The sequence below is a fragment of the Taeniopygia guttata genome, chromosome 2 (genome assembly GCF_048771995.1).
Source record: "Taeniopygia guttata chromosome 2, bTaeGut7.mat, whole genome shotgun sequence".
NCBI lineage: Eukaryota > Metazoa > Chordata > Aves > Passeriformes > Estrildidae > Taeniopygia > Taeniopygia guttata.
Window position 1 is genome coordinate 6395380 of NC_133026.1, and position 18994 is coordinate 6414373.

The window sequence follows — 18994 nt, forward strand, 5'->3', positions numbered from 1 at the left end:
AAGCAAGACAGACTTGGGAAGGAAATCTGTCCAAGCCACACCTTTCATAACCCAACATCATCTCCCCCTTCTAACCCTGTGTGCCAAAAATCAAAGTTCAAATAGTTCCATGAAGAATTAAATCTGAAAATCACCACAGGCTGGGAAAGAAGCTATTTAGGTTCCACAATACTGTATAACATTAAATCAATCCTCAGCAATAGAGGTATGTTAATGGTGAGTCACACTGCCTTCCCAGAAGGCAGTTTCCTCCTCAAAGGGGAATTTTTCTTTTATCACTATGCTACACAATCGGAGCTGTGATGCAAGTGCACTTACAGTGGCACTGACTGACACCTATGGAGCTCGTTCTGCTGCTCACACTCCTCAGCCTGCCCCTCTCTCACTCTCTCCTCTGCAGAGCATCCCCCATCCAGCAATCCTGTGGCCAGTGTTGTGCTCAGACACCTCTGTGTGATTACACTGATCTGCTGATGAGCACCGAGGGCTGACACCACAAATGCAGCATGGCTATTCCCCAGTCACAGCTCTCTTCCAAGAAAGCAATCAAACATACCTAGAAAATTACAACCCCTCTGAACAGTCTCCCAGCTATGAGCAGGTATCCAGCTTTAAAGCCTTAAGTGCTGGCAGCATATTTTACAAGATTAACATTGTTTAACACTACTCATAGTTTGGAAAAACCCAAAGGCATAGTATGGCATAGTATGAGATCATAAGGCAAGAGGATATAAGCAAAAAAAAAAAAAAACACCAAAAAAACACCACTTTAGGATAAAAATACAGGGGTCTAATTAGTGGTCCCTGATTGATGAGTTTTTCCCCTCATATAGAGTCTCTCAAAAGACACAGCACTCTCGTGCATGGGTTCAGCCAAGCAGCAGTGTGTGATGAACCCCTGTACCTGTAAATAATGAACACCTGCACCTCCCAGAGCTCCCCAGCACGCTGCAGGACATGTGCTCCCTGTCATTACGTGGAGCTCAGATGCACACATGAACCATCACGTTAAAATGCAGACAAACTGCAGCAGTTTATTGCTAACTCAGTAAGTGCCACCTACATGAATCTGTCTGCTCCCCATGACTGCTCCATGGATACAAGTCATGGTGGGGTAGCTGGAGCAGACAAATACGAAAAAGCCATGAAAAATTTCCCCATGGTTTACTGAAGCACCATTTTTCATCTGAAGCAGGACTGCTCATTCACAATTACACAAGCTACTGATGAACTTTTGGGACATCAGAGTTAAGATAGTTTCCTCTTTCCTTTTTTAGGTACTCGTTCAATAGATAGGGAAAGAAAAACCCCAACCCAATAACAAAACAAATTCCAAAACCTTTAAATAAATACTACAGAAAAAGTTCTTTAGTGACTAAACAGGTCAGGATAATTTTTAAGTTAACTTTCACCTCTGAATGCACAGTCACTATGAACTTAGCTCAACAGGAGTATCAATACCTGTTGTCATAACTTAGAAGAAAGATTCAAAGTAAGATAACTTACCTGGCCAGCAGTGTCAACCAGCTGAAGATGATATTCTTGGCCATTTACTGTGATCAGTTTTGTAAAAGCTAGAACAAGAAATACATAAACAGGTCAGAATTACACACAAGGAAGAGATCAGAAAGTCACTCATCTGTGCCATCATCAGTCAAGGCACGAAGAAAAGACTCCAGTTACAGGTTTTTAAAGAGCAATAAAAGGCTAATGAGATACTGTTCTTATAACTAGTCTATTGCAGGTAGCAAAACTCTGAAATTGAATTTAAGAATTCCGATGTCAGATGATTCTCACTCTAGATGCAGCAGTGTATTCTTTGCTCTCTTAAGTAAAAGAAGGAAAAAGAGGAATAAAAAGGGGGATTTACATGCACTTCTACAAGATTCAGACAACTGTAGTTTGTGGTAACACAAAACACTTAAATTCAATTGGCATCAAAGCTAAGTTTGAACTTATTATAGGGTCTTCTCCTTGGTTTCCAAAGAGTTTAGCAAGATCAATTTCCTAAATGGAAATACCATGAAGTAAATGATCTAGATTGAAAAAAGTAAAAACCTTTGGGAGCTAAACCACACAGAACTTAAGATTATATTAAACCCAAATGATGACAATTAGATAAGTCCACTATGTTGCTTTCACATTTGCTGTAGCTACCAGCCTATGCAGTCCCCAGCCACAAAGTACATTCAGTCCCTGAAAGTGATGAGAATTGCTGCTCTTCCTTGGATTCATGAAATGCCAACACGCTGTGAGCCAAGGAATCTTACCCAGTGTTTGTGTTATGCAACTGCAAAAGCAAACAGTGTCACAGCTCCTGCAGGAATAATGTCCCAAGCAGAGCACACAAACCTGGCTCTGGAAGTCTGATGTGGCCTTCGAGACACACTCCAGACACCATTGCTGGACAGTACTGATACACTGAGTAAAGTCTGTGTTATCCTCTAGTTGGGGTGGTTTTCCCAGCTACTAACAGTCCTCAGAAACCTCATCTGTCACTGCAGTGATGAGCAGGGAAACAAAGTCAGATGAACAGGCCACTTAAGTGAGCTGAGCTGGCCAACAGCTTCCCAAAGCTGCACAGCTGAATGTTCCTGACCCTGCTGGGCAGTCCCTGCCCACGCCTGAAGCAGATGCAGTTGGCCAACTTTCCTCCTCCCAGCCAAAGCTCATTGCTCTGTCAAGTCCCCACAATGTGAGCATTATCTTGAATAAGTGGGCTGAAATAGCTGAAACTGGAGGTTTCAACCCACCTCATAAATTCAATCCCTGAAAAAAAGGAGCAATTCAAACAGCAAAGCCAACCTAACAGTGTCTAAATTAACAGTGTATAGTGTACCTATAGCTTCCATTACAAAATCAGCAAATGACATTTGAAATGGAGCCTCAAAGAGAGCTTCTGCCTTAATCTGGTTATTCCCTAAGGAAGTTGCTTTAGCACATGTGCTGCCCTCAAATCAGTCTGGATGCTGTTGTTACTGCTGCAAATAGCTAAAAGTTTTAGGTTATGAAACACAGATCCACAATGGTTCTTTGCCTTGGATGAATGCCGTGATGGGGACAAGCTGTTTGAACAGATATTAGCAGGCAGCGTTGCTGTATACAATATCACTGCTTGGGGTCAGAGGGAGAACAGACTCCTCTGGAGACACACTGCATTTACAGGTGTGCAAGTAACAGCCTCTCCGGTCTCTTGACACTTCACATACACATCAAAGCATCTGCAGACAAAGTAACTTCAAGGGCATCATGAAGTTAATATTTAAAAAGGGACAGACAGCAGTTTTTTCAGACTATTCTAGAAGCTTAGAAGAGACAGCAATGATGTCATCATTGTCATTACTGAAAGCAGAGTGTGACAGAGACAGGAGAAGGAAAACAGTGAAGGAGTCAGCACAGCCTGGTGAGGAGAACTGTTAGTACAGTGCAGAGCCTTGCAGCACTAAGCACAGCCCACGGTGTGAAGACAAATCTGCTTCAATGAAGTCACAACTAATGACTTCCCTTTCTTTGCTGAAGCTTTTTTAAACCATTCCTACATAAGAATTTAATTTCATGAAAAACCTGGTCCCTCTGATCCAGCCAAAGTGTTCACTTCCAATTCCATCACCTATCATCCTAGGATTTCTGCTGTGCTTGTGCACAAGATAAACAACAATACAATTCCTGCACAATTTGGCACTTCCTGGTAGGCCAAGGATGCTTTTCAGCAGACCTGACTTGACATTAAATCATAATGTATCTCCAAAACACTGCTCATCAACTGGGACATGGATTTTAGAACAGGACGTTCTTACACCTTGCAACACATAACTCCAGTGATCATCGCTACCTGAAGATCAAGTACATTTCAATTAGACCAGAATGAATGAAATTATTTGCATGTGCAACTCAATGGCAGCTGCTGTGGAAACAAGCCATTATGCTAAAAAAAAACCCAAAAAAACAAACCAAACAGTAACAGGCAAAGAAATGCAGGCCTTTAGATCAACAGTGATACTGAAGAAAGGTACAAGAGTGCTGTAGCATCATTGCCATAATATGGCTGGTAGCTAAATACAATCACCTCACAAACTTTCCTTGCTTACCACCTCCTGCATCTCTTTCTACTCACCTGCATTCCAAAGTCAATGCCTGCCACTAATCTACCAGGACATCTTTCACAACACTGAGATGTGCAATGCAAGAGAGCTGTTTTCAGTTCTCCTCAGAAGCCTCACTTGCACCCCTTGGAAGGCTGCTCACCAGCAGCTCCAGAGGAGCACAACTCACCCTTCCAGTGCAGTTGCCAAGGCATGTGTAGAAGTTTAGCCTTGAAGATTCTCTGTCAGACTCATCTAAACCTACAGGTGCCCCTTCCACTACTAGTAGGGGTCCTCCAGCCCCCTGCCTCTTTCTAATATGCTTCTACTTACATTTGTATTAAGAAACATGGGATGGAGGTGGGAAGCATAGGGCAAGATGCTTCTTTCCATAGGGAGCTAGTGAGGCCATTTAGGGAAGAAAGGAAGACCACAGAGCTGTGCAATAGTGCTAGAAGGCCCTCTAAAACTGCAACAAAAATCAAAAAGCATCCAGGCAGGCTTTGGAGGACACATTTGAGACCTGGGCAGTCAAGTCACCTTACTTGCAACACAAGACATCCCTGCAAAGATGGCGTGGGTGGAGTAAAGTGCACATCTTCATTATCTGTTCCTTCTGACCTACTTGAGTCTCAAATTCAGGTTCTAGTTTTCATTCCTGTAAAATTGTTGCATTTTAATTTGCACTGGTCTTAGTTAATGTGAGCTGATCTGCCTGCAGACCCCATCCAGCCCAGAGTCCACAAAGATCCCCTGAACACACTCCTGTTCTCCAAGGATCTTTCTTCTCTTTCCAACATTCCTTCAAAGTAGCAGTTCCACTCGTTTCTTAACCTGGCTGTCTCAAGAATAGCCACCCATTGAGATGTCACTCCTGTTGAGACATTCAGACAGGGAAAGTCTCTTCCTGAAGCAACTATCTCACCTCCACTGCTGCCACAAAAGGATACAAGGTACTCTTCCTGACACAGAAGTTTGGTACAAGCAATGAATTTAACATGCTCCTTAACTGAACTAAACAAACTTTTCTGGTGCTAATGTAATATAAGCAAAGAAAACATAGCATTGAAGCTGTCCTAACCTTCATAAACAATAAGCAAAATCTGATGCACCTTATTTTCCTTTTATCACTTCCAAAGGCAGAGATTTTCATACTTAAAACCTGAAATTTCTACAATATTAGGTCTTACTGCTATTCCTCAAGGCTTATAAACTATACAACTTGTTCCCATAAGAGCTTGATTACAGCTTGCCTTACATACAATTTAGCTTTGCAGTCAACATTTTGTGCAAGTTTTATTATTTGAGGACAAAAACTATAAAGACTGCATGACCAGCAGTACTGCAGCTTTCTACTCTTTCTTCACTGCTCATAGAATACTGTAATAAATTGTCAACAACAATCTTCTGGAAACAAAACAGAAATCACTTAGGCCAGACTATCCTTTCCCATGTATGCTATTCATGACCAAGTTTTGTTACATGCATAGGCCCAACCACCAGATGAAACTGAAAAGGTTTTACAACTTATTGTAATGCCCCGGAAAAACCCAACATTCTCCAAAACTGTCCCTAGTATAAAAACCGTGACTTTTCAACCTTTTTTGCCAACACTGTCCACCAAATGTGAAATCACAAGCTAGGAAAAGTCCAAAAGCAGCTCATGTACTTTGCATCTTATGACCCTACACAGAACCAGAAACACAGCTGGGAGGGTCCAAAGACTTCACTGTACAAAGATTTCTATTTAAGAAAAAAAAAAAATAATGTATTACATTCTTAAGTCAAAAGAATTATTTTTTTACTTGGCCCATCAAAACTAGTTTCATATACGTCTTAAAAAATGTTTGATAAGTTTTAAGTTTCAGCATTAAATTCTCTTGTCTGCTCTTCACAGAAGCATTTTTAAGGCATTATATCTATTAGGCCTTCAGGGGCTTAAAGATGGAACAGATTTCCCACTGTTTTGAGCCCCAGGGCATAACTTTTATCTTTTCAACCTTTACTTCCCAGTAATGTTTTCTGATGTCAGAAGGACCCTTCAATTCTGTACCTTTCAGAAAGCAAATTCCTCCAGCCATGCCACGGGATCACAAGACTTACACCAAATGAATAAAGTTTATTTTCCAAACAAGAAAGAAACCAAGTGAAAACTTAAGGCTTTTCAAGATGCCCTCTCCCAACAAGTCTTCATGGCCAGGACATGCTCAATGCTTAGAACTCAGATCAAGCATACAGTGCGGACTAAGAGAGTCAAATAAGAGCAAAATTCATCTCCAGTATATTTTTGTATACTTCAGAAATGCTGAAGTTGTGGGACACACAACTACAGAGTTACAAACAGCAGCTACAGACAACAGGAAAAGGATGAAACAAATCTTGTACCAATGTGTCAAAATCCTAAATCAAGACACAGATTCAGTATTTTGTAGAGACTCTGACTCCGTGTCTCTCAGTCTTTATTCATTCACATGCAGCTGCATAAAACTAAAGGATTACTTTAAATAATTTGCATTTATATGGCACAGACAGTGAAAAATAACCTGACCCAACTGAATTAAGATTATTAAGAAACTTAAACCCTGGTATTTTACTAGTAGCTTTAATTCAAGACATACCTGACTTATAATTCAAACAAAGTAAAAAAGGGTGATGGAAAATATTAGTATTAGTATCTGTATAAGAGTTAACATTAAGACCAAGAGCCAAATTATCCACTCTGACTTGCTAAAGCAAATTTAGAGTTTCTCAAAAAGTAGGATTTGAATTTTAGTTCTAAGCAATAAAAAAAAGTCCCAAGTAAAATATCCTGATAGCTACTGATTTGCAATTATATACCATATATATATATATATATATATATATATATATTAAAAAAAAACCTTGTTTTGCTGATTGCTTCATTGAAACTTCAGGAGTATTACATAGGCTTAACATCCTACTGCAGAAGTTCAAAACACTAAGAACATGTGCTACACCACTGCAGAAGTCATTAAAATACAAGAACCCCAGGGCTACGATCATGAAACCACTTTTATTTGTCACATGACTAAAGTAAGCCAACATGATCAAGTTACTCAGCCCAGCACTGCAGTTGTTCAAGTACTTTATGGCCACTGCTAGCTCAGAAAGAGGTGGCTGGATTGTAATGAATGCCAGGTAACCTCTGAAATGACTTTTTCCTCTTGGCAGCATTTTTAACATTAGTGTCTTTACTCACCTGCTATACCAGCTACTCACAAAGGTGCTAAAATTATTTTTAAAAGAACTGCTAAGAGGAAAAAAACCCACTTGAGAAGTCAAATAATCATTATTTGCAGCAAGCTGATTGTGTGGCAGCCTTGTTATCCAGCTGCTGGAAAGGAGTAATTGAAAAGATTATCATGCTATCATAGCCACATAGCCTACCTTCTAAGTGGTTTAATCCTGATGGGTATTGCTGATTTCCTGCTCATCTGGATATACTCACCTTATGTGAGACTCTAGGATACTTGTATTTGGTGGCACATTTTCATATAGGGTGATGTAAGGAATTTAAAGTGCCACAAGTACGTTAGGGGAAGCAGATGCTCAATAACACACATAAAATACAAGGAGGTGCATTTTGGCATTTGGTCTCTTCATTTAATGGTAAAAATTTAGCTGTTTGGAGAAATAAGCACACAGTGATTTCCATGCTGCAACAATCAAGCTTGTTTGGTACAGAAGAGGAGCTTGGCAGTAATTTACTTACTGTTCTCTATGGTTGGATCATATGAATCAACAAACTGTCCTTCCACAAACTGGATCGTCAGTGAAGATTTTCCTGTAAACCAAAGGAAAGAAAAATCCAGAATGAAACAAAATCTTCTGGTTGTTATCACTTCACAATACACCAATTTTCTATCTATCTAATATGAGCTCCATGTGGTTCATTTAAACTATCTATACATGACAACTGGCCTATTTTTAATTTAAGTGTCTATTTCTAGTAACTGGGTCTCCTGAACATATAAAAAGCAGTGCAAAAGCTACTCTGCATGTGTTCTGCTTTTGTTTTAACAGGGCATAATTTAAATGGCTCCTCCACTTTAAAACAAATCTAAAAGCAGCAGTGCACAGTCCTCATAGAACTAAATTTAACAAACTGATATACTTGGAACATTTTTCTGTCAAGAAGCAAGTAAAATTCAAAATAATTTTCAGTAACCACAGAGAAAACTTGGATAGAATTAGCCAAATTTGGTTTTACTAGGAGACTGGACAGATTTCCCATGACAAAAGGATGATCTCAAAATTCTTGAGACCAATATACTCTCCTATTAATCCTCCTACTGCCACATCACAACAGGCCAGTGCATGCTGCATTTTCAGCAGTTACTGAAGTGGCATAATTGGATTTTTCTTTAGAGCAATTTAACTGCTACTTTAGAAGACAACATTCCCCATTTCACTTAAAGAGTAATGCAAAGCACTGAACTTAGTAGCAGACCAAAAAATGAGAACTCGTTTAGTCTTGAAATATTTTATAAGATGGTGAATCACATACATCAACCATAAAAAGCACCTTTACAGCTCTGCAACTGAGGACTTCTCACAATTTCCATTACAGCACATCATCTACATTTGGGAATCTCTCAGATCCTATTACATTATGTTCACTGGACAAATACCCTCTTACAAAGATTGCCAAGTGCATTAGCTGCTTTTGGACACGAGCACATTCTTCATGCTCCTTTATACTCTTTTCATCCTCAAGAAGCACAAATAAAATACAACCTCAAGTTAAAATTTTGACTGAAAACCACCCGACTCAGTGGAAACCTCTCAATGACCTCTTAAGTATTGTGGTGGAAATATACAGTATCATTGTTTATAATAATAAATTGCTTTGGGTAAAAAACTGCCTACTTCCAGAACTCAGAAAATGTTCTTTCCTAAGCATTCCTTCAGGAGATATTAAAAAATAGTCTCCCATTTCATTCTCTGCCACGCTTACCCCTTTGCTGTCTCCTATCAATCATGACAATTTATTCAAAAAACAATGCTAAAAAAACTTCCAAAGACCAACCATCACCAAGATTTTGCCAAGTTGCTTTTTCTAAAATCAAGTTCTTAAGATACCATTTCCTGGTCTTATCTTCAAGCATGAAGGTGTCATGCCCACAAAGCATGACTTGACAAGACATTTCACTTTAAACTGCTGCTCCACCAAGGCACATACACCCCACCCCCAAATCACCCTAATAAAGTCAGATTAAGGATTGAAACTGTGCCTCCCAGGAACTTGGTGAAACTGTGTATTTTGGATACCATTGGAAAGTGAGCAAACTTTCAAGCTATTTCTCCTTTAGCTATAAACTTATGAAGTTGCTACCCAGAGTTCATGCTCCCAGATTCTTTGCCAATACCAGCACATTAAGCACTCCATTTAAAAAAAAGGTTAACTACCCCTATATTATTAGGCTGTTAGATCTTCAAGGTAAGAGAGCTAAGTTCAGTAAAGATTGTGACTTTTTTCCTCCTAAGAAGGATTCTGAACTAACTGAAAGACATCTTGACTGCTGCCGTCTGTCTGTGCTAAGCCTGGAAACTGAATAGCAGAAACAACTCAGAGCCAACAGAAAATGCTGCATTTCACACCCAGCTGTATTAATTACTGCTTTTCTCCTAACAGTGAAAGAAGAGGAAACAGATAAAACCAGTGTTCCAACACTCTCCTCCTAAATTCCTCCAAGCTTTATAACAAGCCTTCCAGTAATGATGTGTTCGTGACTGCAAGAGCAAGCCTGCTTTCTTCCATGAGGCACAGGGAAACTCTCCCATCTGGGATTCAGCACCCACCCCCTCAGGGAAGTGCAGGCATCTCTATCCCACTAAACCAAGGCTTCCATGGACATGAGAAATCTAAACCCTGAGGCATTAACACCCTGCTGCCCATGGGCAAGCAGCAGGCAGAAACCTGTGACCAACAGCTTGGCTTGAACTTTGTCCCACTGGTTTTATTCCAGGTCTTTGACCTATGCTCATGGATAGAGCGAAGAATCAATTTGACACTTCAGCTCCTATCTGCTCTTGCTCCAGAAAGATCAGGCAAGGCTTTCAGCAAGGATTGCAACACAAACACAAGGTCCCTGAGGCCAAGGGACCTGCCGATGTGCCAACTCCATCTCTGAGCACAGCAGGGAGGACAAGGCTGTCTGCATGTGCAGCCACCACGGGCACACTTCAGCCTCAGCAGCACCAGGAGTCTGACACCAGCAGCAAAGGCTTCATTAGCTGATTACTCAAGGGTGTACACCTCAAAGAGGCTCGGCTCTAACATACCCTCGTCTGGAGTGCAGCCACATATTTTTGTAATTTGCTAAAATAATCCTTGTAGCATCCTCCACATGGTAAATTCAACATATCCACTGTATTCGAGTTTTAGGAAAATAAATATCCACTGAGACCAAAAGGAGAAGTGATACAAGTTGAAGCAAGGCTGGAAGCTGGGTGCAGAGCATTGCTACGGTAACTCAAAGCAGCAGATACTCCATGGCAGAGTTGTAAGCAAAATCCTCTATGTTTACTGTCTCTCCCTCTCCCTGAAGGAATGGGGCAGAAGGCAAGGGCCGCAAGAAGTGGGTTTCATGAGTGTTTAGAATACAAGTCCTAGGTACCTGAAAATGTAGCTCAAGTTGTCCAGAAGTACCCAAAGTGTATTTGCATAGACAATTCATTATTTATGGTATTATTTGAGAGTGGTAAAGAAAAGAGTTTTCCACTGTCAAAACAGAAAAGGAGCAGACTTTCAGACAGAAAGCCAGTTCAAAAACTAAAGCTGTCATGTTTCTGCTCATACACTAGACCACTTGCACCATAAAGCAGAACATCCCATAAACACTCTGACTAGTGCAATCATAGCACATCAGCTTCAAATGCCATTGCAATTGTCAAGGCAAAAAAATTGCCAAATTGTGTTTTACTCATCCTTTTACTACTTGGACAAGAGCTGTGGTATTTATAATCTAGCCTTAAAATTCAAGCTTTACAACACTAGGCAGTTTACCAAGCAGATGAGTAACAGAGCCTGGGTGGGTTTGGGGACAGCTGGCCTCCCCAAAGAGGTCATGTCTCTCTTCTGTGCACCACCACCTGCCTGTTGTCCCCATCTCACACCCTGTTCTCCTTCCAACAGGCACAGGGAAAGCCCAGATTAAACTCTCATTGGCAGCTAACTTCTCCCCAAACCCAGGAGACAAAAATGATGCAACCAGGCAGCAAGTCAAACAACAGCTCCACAAGCAGGGCATTGTGCAAGCGGGGCTGCACAGCTGCCCTCGGACGTGGCACAGCCACGGGCAGCACAGTGCAGCTTATCTCAACAGGAAGGGTTTCTCAATCCTACAACTGCCCACACAAGCCATCAGTAAACAGTTTGTCCTGCTCAGAACAACAACTACTGAAGAGCTGCAGTTCTGTTGGCAGTGTAGATGCAGTTTCTTTAACCCATCTTTTGCTATTAAAATGCATGGTTATGTAATTTGCATAATTATTAAATATTTAACAGCTGGCAGCATCTCATCTACTCCTACCACAAGCCTAGCACCTTACCTAAGCTAATCTCTAGACCAACTTAATAACTAGACTTACCTAGTTAGTCTCCTTAGACTCCCCTTAGGTCTACCCAGTCTTGCCTACAGAACAAACTACTTTAGGCTTTGTCACAAAAAGCACTCAACAAATTTCATAATGAAATGTTGTCAGTCACATCAAATTAGGTAAGTCTGGCTGCACACTCAACTTACTACACTGCACAGAGATGGAAGTTTTCACACCAAAAGATACACTTGATTTAACCTGAATGTTGGAATCTTTATCTTCTTTAATTCACAATACCAATATGCACAAAATGGAGATGCTGGCATTTCCATAGTGCAGATTATCATCCTCAGAGCACAGAGCAGGGCTGAATGACTTCCTGGGGCCAGTGGAGGTTGACTGGGTAGCAAAGAGGATTACAGCATCCCTCCTTGACATAGATAGTCTCACAAGATTGCAGACTATCTCAGAACCCATCACTGGCTCATCATTCATCTCAGGCCACATCATTAGCAACTTTCTATAGTTAATTAAGATACCCCACCCCCCGGGTACTAATTATGGCTGCGTAGTTCCTATTTTGCTGATAATTGCTTTGTATTTGGTGAATTAGTCTAATGACTATAAAAATGATACATCTGGGTCAATAGAGAATTCTGTTTCTAAATCACTGGAGACAGCAATGCAATGAGTACCTGTGTTTTACTCAGATGCAACTTAATTCTACTATTAGACTTTTAATTGTGAGAAATTATATAAATATCTACATAGAGCTGTAATTTTATATGTTTTTGTAGTGATTTCCTTGTGATGCCAGCATTACAGTAGCAGGATTAAAAAAATATTTTCTGATGCTTAGAGACAAAACTTTCCCTCAATTCCTGCACTTGCTCATGATACTCGTCCTTGATTTGCAACAGAGTGGTGGCACTCCTCTCTCAACATGCTCTCTGAGCTTTCTGGAGGACAGACTAAAGGTTGCAATTCTGAGAAGTGAAAGCTGGAGGACCTCAAGGACACATCTTGTAACATGACATGGAGAGTCAAACACTGCAGAACCCTTTACAGCAAAACAAAGAGCAGGTCACTTTTTCAGGGCAACAAAAGATCTTTAACTTCTTTGGCACTCTGTCTCATTGCTACAACTGCTGCCTGCCTTCTCCTGCTCTACTTTTTAAAGGAAATACATTTGAAGTCTAAGGCGAGGTTTTGTAGCAAGAACTACTGCTGTAAAGGAGGAGTTTCACATGAAGGTCTGTAATACCCAAGAGCATGAACCTGCTGGTAGATGCTGATTTCCCTTCTATCTGCATTGCACAATCTTCTTGAGGTTTATCAAAGGTATTCCTCTGCAAGCCAGAGGAAATCTGAGAGCAGTCATTTAGAAACAAAGCCACATGGCTTCCTTTATTTTCTTCAGATTTCAAAGCAATCAGTCACACTCCCAGGAGTAGTTCCAGGCCCTTGCTAGGTCAGCAGCAATGAGCCTTCTGAACACAAGCCAAGAGTCCTAATGCTATCTAGATCGTATTTCCTGTAAAGAGAGCAAGAAGAGAGCATGTGCTTTATTCCCTGATATTTAGCAGCAGGCTTGTTCCATCCTACAGCAGTGCTCATCTCTCAATGCTCACTTAAACTGTGTTGCAATGTATTACATGTCCAAGCAAGTATGTAGAGGAAAAATTTCATTGCATTCCTGCAATGGCTTCTACTTCCAGGCAGTCCATTTTGTCTCCAATAAAATCAGTAACCACAGCAAAGAATTATCAAAAGAAGTCTTTTAGTTATTTTAGCACACAGTCCAGTTAGCTCTGCTTGCTACCCCTTGCTGGCAGAAAAGCAGCAGGCTGCAGCTTTCCTCCTGTTTCCCTTTTAATAAGTTAAGTGAATTTTAATTCCATGTGTTTACTGTCAATTGTCAAAGATGGGAAAAGGTGTTACAAAACTTCCAAAAAAAACCCCAAAGCAACAACCTCTGTGGCATATACTTCACCAGGCTATGGAATGCTTGCATGCCTCGCTGCATTGAAGATGCTTTCAACAGGTCAGGGGAACTGCATCCTGGTGTTCCTTAACTGCAAAAGAAATTCAGATGTTCCTACCCCAGACAGTCAACCTGTATTTCTCAGATAATACCATCCTCTGTATTCCCTTTATACTTCCTGCAGAAACTGTGCATCCCTGCAGCACCTTCCCACAGCACAAGGCTTAAAATATTTCAGGTGGCAGCAGAAATTCAATGGCATTGGTAGGTGAGCAACTGCGTTGTGCATCACTTGTATATTTTTTTACCATTACTATCATTTACCTTTCCTTTTCTGTCCTGTTAAACTGTCTTTATCCCAATTCAATTTTGTCTTTTTCCCCAATTGTGTCCCCAATCCCATTCTAGGAGGTGAATGAATGGTTGTGTGGTGTTCAGCTTCCCAATGAGTTAAACCCTAACAACTTCTAAAGGGAAGTTTATTAAGCTTAAAGATCAGACTCTAACATTCCAGTTTGACACACCTAAATGTAAAGAGCCTGAAATCTGTACTGACTTCCTCTCCAAAGGGGCAAAATTCAACTTCTACTGCTGAGTAGAATCCAAGTCCTTTCTCCCTATACACAAACTTCAAGCAGCTCATTAGGTGTATGAATAAACTTGAACTTTCCTTGGATTATTGGGTATATACAACATGAAAAGAAATGTTTTTGAAAGATCCTTTTAGGAATTGCCATTGTTCCATCATTAAATCAGTTTTAAATGCTATGTCATTAGAAATAACACATCTCTCTTGCTTTAATGCATTCCATGCATTCCCCTTTTCTATCTTGAAGGTTTTAGCTTCCACACAAGGGATCAAACTCTCAAATTCCAGTCACTTCCTTCTTGTGGCTAAAGATTTCTGGGATGTACACCCTAAACTGCCATTCTTTCTTCAAGTGGATCCTTCCAGCTGCAGTCACAGCACCACTTCTCCATCCTCTGCACAGACACTGCATGTTAAACTTTTGAGTTCTATTAGGAAACAGGATGAACCCTTCCTTCCACAAATCTCACTGCATTTTCAGACCAATAAGAGAGAAAGAGAAGCCTTACCAAGATGAAAGACCTCAGTTCCACTGACATGCAGGTATTCCCTAAAAAGGGCCTTGAGGACTGGAGCCACAGGATTCACAGTTGCCAACACTGTGGCCACCAAGTGATACATCAATCACTGCTTACAGCCACCACCAAGCAGAGGGCCAAATCTTTGAAAACATCACTAAAACTTTCCTGGCATAATTTAAAAACACAAGTCTAAGAACATGACCCTGAGCATACTTTAACACCAAAAGCAGCCGAAATGGGTGAGGAATAGACCATCTTGGCAGTACTACTGAAATGCATATGACCAGAGGGCCTCAGGATCTTCCTGGAACTGCAAGAACAATAGTAAGAGATGTATTTCTCTTTTCCTTGTTATGAGATGGCAGAAGATACCTGACAAAATCCTGACAGGACAGTAGCAGCAATATTCTCTCTCTTGGTAATATTATCTAGTCAAATCACATGATGCACATTCTGTAACTACTGCTAAGAAGTTTCAGCCTTACTCTAAAGGGAAGTTCACAGAGCTCTCCACCAACTGTAGCAAAAGCTGGAAGGTACAACTGATTTACACCCCCGAAGGCAGGCTACTTGCACAACATATTATAATAATACAAAAATCAAACTGCATAACAACCACTAGAAGATCTCTGCAACAACCACAGCTCCACTCTACAGCAGGGTGTAACTGTGAGGTGGTCAGTCAATGTTCCAGGCTCTTTGTGCCACCGCTGATGGTCCAAGGTCTGACAAACCCAGTGCCAGCAATGCACGTGGCCAATAAACCCTGACACCCATGGACAGCTGCTACCAGCACCCAGCATCAGCAGACAGCACCAATCACCTGCTATTCCTGCATGGGGGAAGCCCCCAAGGCTGCATGAAGCAGCAGGCACTGCAGTACCAACCCTGCAATACCAAAATCCCTTAGCACAGAACAGGGAAGGTGGTCTTTGGGGATACTGACAATGAGTAGTGCTGACTCCCTCTGCCTCCAGCAGAACAAGACATGGTCAACTCCATCACATCTCTGTCCACAACTGGTGGACACAGAGTTTTGATTCATGTTCATATTGTAGAGCCTTGACTATTTCTCGTGTGCTAACCCAGTGGCTCTATACATAACCACACCAACATAAAAACCAGTGTGTGCCTGAACTGTTCCTTCCTCTGCACAACTGTCTCCCCACCACCAGGTTCTGGTGGCTTTTTGTTGTTACTGTTGTCTCTTCTCCATTTCAGCTCTAGATCTTCTCTGAATTAACTGCATAGGCACCTTCCATGTTACTTCTGCTGATCACAGGAAGCTCCTCCCTTCTATTTATCAGGGTTGAAGAAAGCCACAATCTGTTAAATGCCATCTTCGGAGCCTTGCACTTCACCCAGCTGGAGTTAGTCATCAGCCCCTCCCCACCAACGCTGGCTGCAAGCCTCCTGCGCTTACACACTTATCCATCCACCCAAGAGTAGCTTGGGAATACACAGGACAATCCATCAACAGTAAGGCAGGTTTACAGTAATAATATACCAAAATTTCTGCCTGACACCCATGGGTAAAACAGCAGGGCAAAAATAAGACTCCAGGGTAAGAATAACACCACGCAGAATACCAGAAGCAGCATTGGAGCCCCCAACCTTGGGAAATGTTAAGGGAATTTAAGCCAAAGATCTGTCAGATATGACATGACATAGTTGATTTTTGCCACAGGGCAGAGAAGATAGAATAGGGAACCCTTGTCTGCTGTATCTTACTATCAAGTTCTTGCCTGCCATGACAGCCAGCTGGCTTTCTTACCTTCCTAACCAAGCATGTATCCCTCTGTTGGCTCAACAGGTACTTCAAATTAAGAGGTTTTGGATAAGAATCATACCTTCCTATTCTCAGTTTTCGGTATTATGTAGTACTAAAATGTCACAACACAAAATTCTGACCTTTGCAGGGAAGAAGAAAAACACAGAACAAATCAAAAAAAACCTCACCACTGCCACCTCACTCCAACCCTCCCTCAACCCCCCTGAAAGTATCCCAGGAGGGTAAATGAGGATGACACCTGCAACTTGAAAATAAATTATTTTTCCATTTTTTTTCACAAGTCAAGCATCTTCCAGCCAGTCCTGCTCCAGCACCTGAGGAAGCCCTTGCAAATACAAGCTGGATATTTCACTTCCCACTGCTCCACTACCACAACCACATGGCTTGGACAAGCAGCTGAGTATTGAACTACAGCTTAAGACAACCTAAAGTCAGGTCAGGCTTCAGGAGACGCAGAAGAACATTCTATTTGTTTGTCTGCACATCAGCCCATCAGCTCTGCAAGTTTCACATTAGCTCCTCCTCTGCCCTACTACCACACTTGGGGACAAAAGTGATAAAAATGTGCAGTTGTAGAAGGACAAACAGAAAAAAGGGTTAGGTGCCCTAAGACTCCTATATGCTCTGTATAAGGAACAAGATTTTGAAACATTCGGACAACTTATTCTTCCTACCTTCACTGCTCAGAAAAACTTGCATTACCTTCCAACTGAACCATTTTTATACTTAAGTTTAGCAACCTCAAAACATTTATGAAGAGTTTTGATTTTTTTTCTCAAAACATGAGGGTTGAAACAGCACAACCAACACCTTCCTTTAGAATTTATCCACCAGGGTCAAACCATACAAAAGAAGAAAACACCATTTCCAAAAAAGTAATGAAGAACAAGGTACTTCAGCACACTAAGAAACACGGTGCTTGTTTATATGCACATTTCCAAGCAGAAACTTCCAGTTCTAATTAAAAAATGCTAATTTTGAGACAGATTTCAGAAGACCGAAAATTTGTTATTGATGGAATAACAAGCCTTGAAGCAAAATACACTTTACTGCATTAATGTCAAGTGCTTGATTGTTTTGACAGTTTGTAGGGCAGATTTAATGGAGTTTTCCTACATATTATGCATCCCAGCTCTTTTGCATACAGCAAGAGTACCTTTAAAGGCGGTCATACATATTGAATGAAGATTTGGCAATACAATCTGACAAGTTGTTGAAGCTAGACAGATGTATCCCACTAACTCTGGAGACAACGTTGTCAAGAGACACTTTCATATCCTAATTTTGTATTACACTTGCACATGTTTACATCCACACACTGAGGACCACTTACATATTCCATCTTTATGCAAATTAAAATTAATTTAACTCTATACCCCACAGAACACAAACAACTAGGTTTGGCACACGTGATGTTCTGGTTCCTGTAATCTAAAACACCCAACAACACTGACAACCATCCCAGAAATACTGACTCCTCAATCTTTGAGATTTTAGTGTCATATTTTAAAATAGTGCTGAAAGAAAAAAAATTGCTGTTTAAAGTATAAGCCATCAGGGAATTGTGATTTTTGCAGCTGATACCTATGTAACATAGACCACAACGTTCCTGAACTAATCCTCCAAGTGTCACACAGGATCTTTCATTCCTTAAAAGCCCTTCAGAAATCATGCACTTAGTCTTACGTCTCATAACCTTTGGCTGTTACCCACAAACTCCTGATGATTCCACCCAAATCAGGCTGCTGTACATTTCTTCCTTTTGTTCTAGCCTCAAGTTCTCTAATTCACATAAGAAGTCCTATAAGAAATTCTAGTAGACTTCCCTTTTGCAGGAGGCCCCAAGGCTCAAGCTGGTGTTTTGCTTGTCCTAACGTCATCTTGTGGAATATTGTGCTTCATAATCCAAAATGTGCATTTTCAGAACCTGTGTCATCTGTTTGCAGCAATGCTTCATTCACCACTGTCTCATCTATACATCCCTCATACAGCTGTTCTTAAAATATATGTGTCCAGCAATCAACGTGTACATGGTAAACTGAGGAAGAACCAGAGGACTTGAAGACTTCAACAATGAAGTAGCTGTGATTTCTCCCTAGGCCCCACGTGCAATAAACACAACTAAAGGAGGAGTCAGCCAGGGTGAGAGGTCAACCAGTATTTGCAAGAAACAGATACTTTGAAAGGTATCCTACCAAAGACAGAAGACCACGCTGAACACAATGCAGTTTAGATTTTTTTCCACTGGCTTTCCACCTAGGAAGGAAATCAGTGACTCTGAATGCCTTTCACTTCCGTGGACAGGCTGTAGACAAGTGGGAAGTCAGCTTCATCTCCCAAATAACAACCAATAGAACAAGAGAAAACAGTTGTGCCAGGAGATGTTTAGATTAGATGACAAGAAAATTTTTTTCACAGAAAGTGTTGTCAAGCATTGGAACAGGCTATCCAGGGACCGAGTTG

At 41.0% G+C, this 18994-nt stretch overlaps 1 protein-coding gene across 1 annotated transcript in view; it reads right to left on the reverse strand.

Moving 5' to 3' along the window:
* The window catches only part of RHEB (Ras homolog, mTORC1 binding), a 38327-nt gene that overhangs the window by 12259 nt on the left and 7074 nt on the right, over positions 1-18994 (reverse strand). Inside the window, 2 exon segments of the mRNA NM_001245610.2 lie at positions 1507-1574; positions 7816-7887. Coding sequence (NP_001232539.1) covers positions 1507-1574; positions 7816-7887 — 140 coding nt within the window.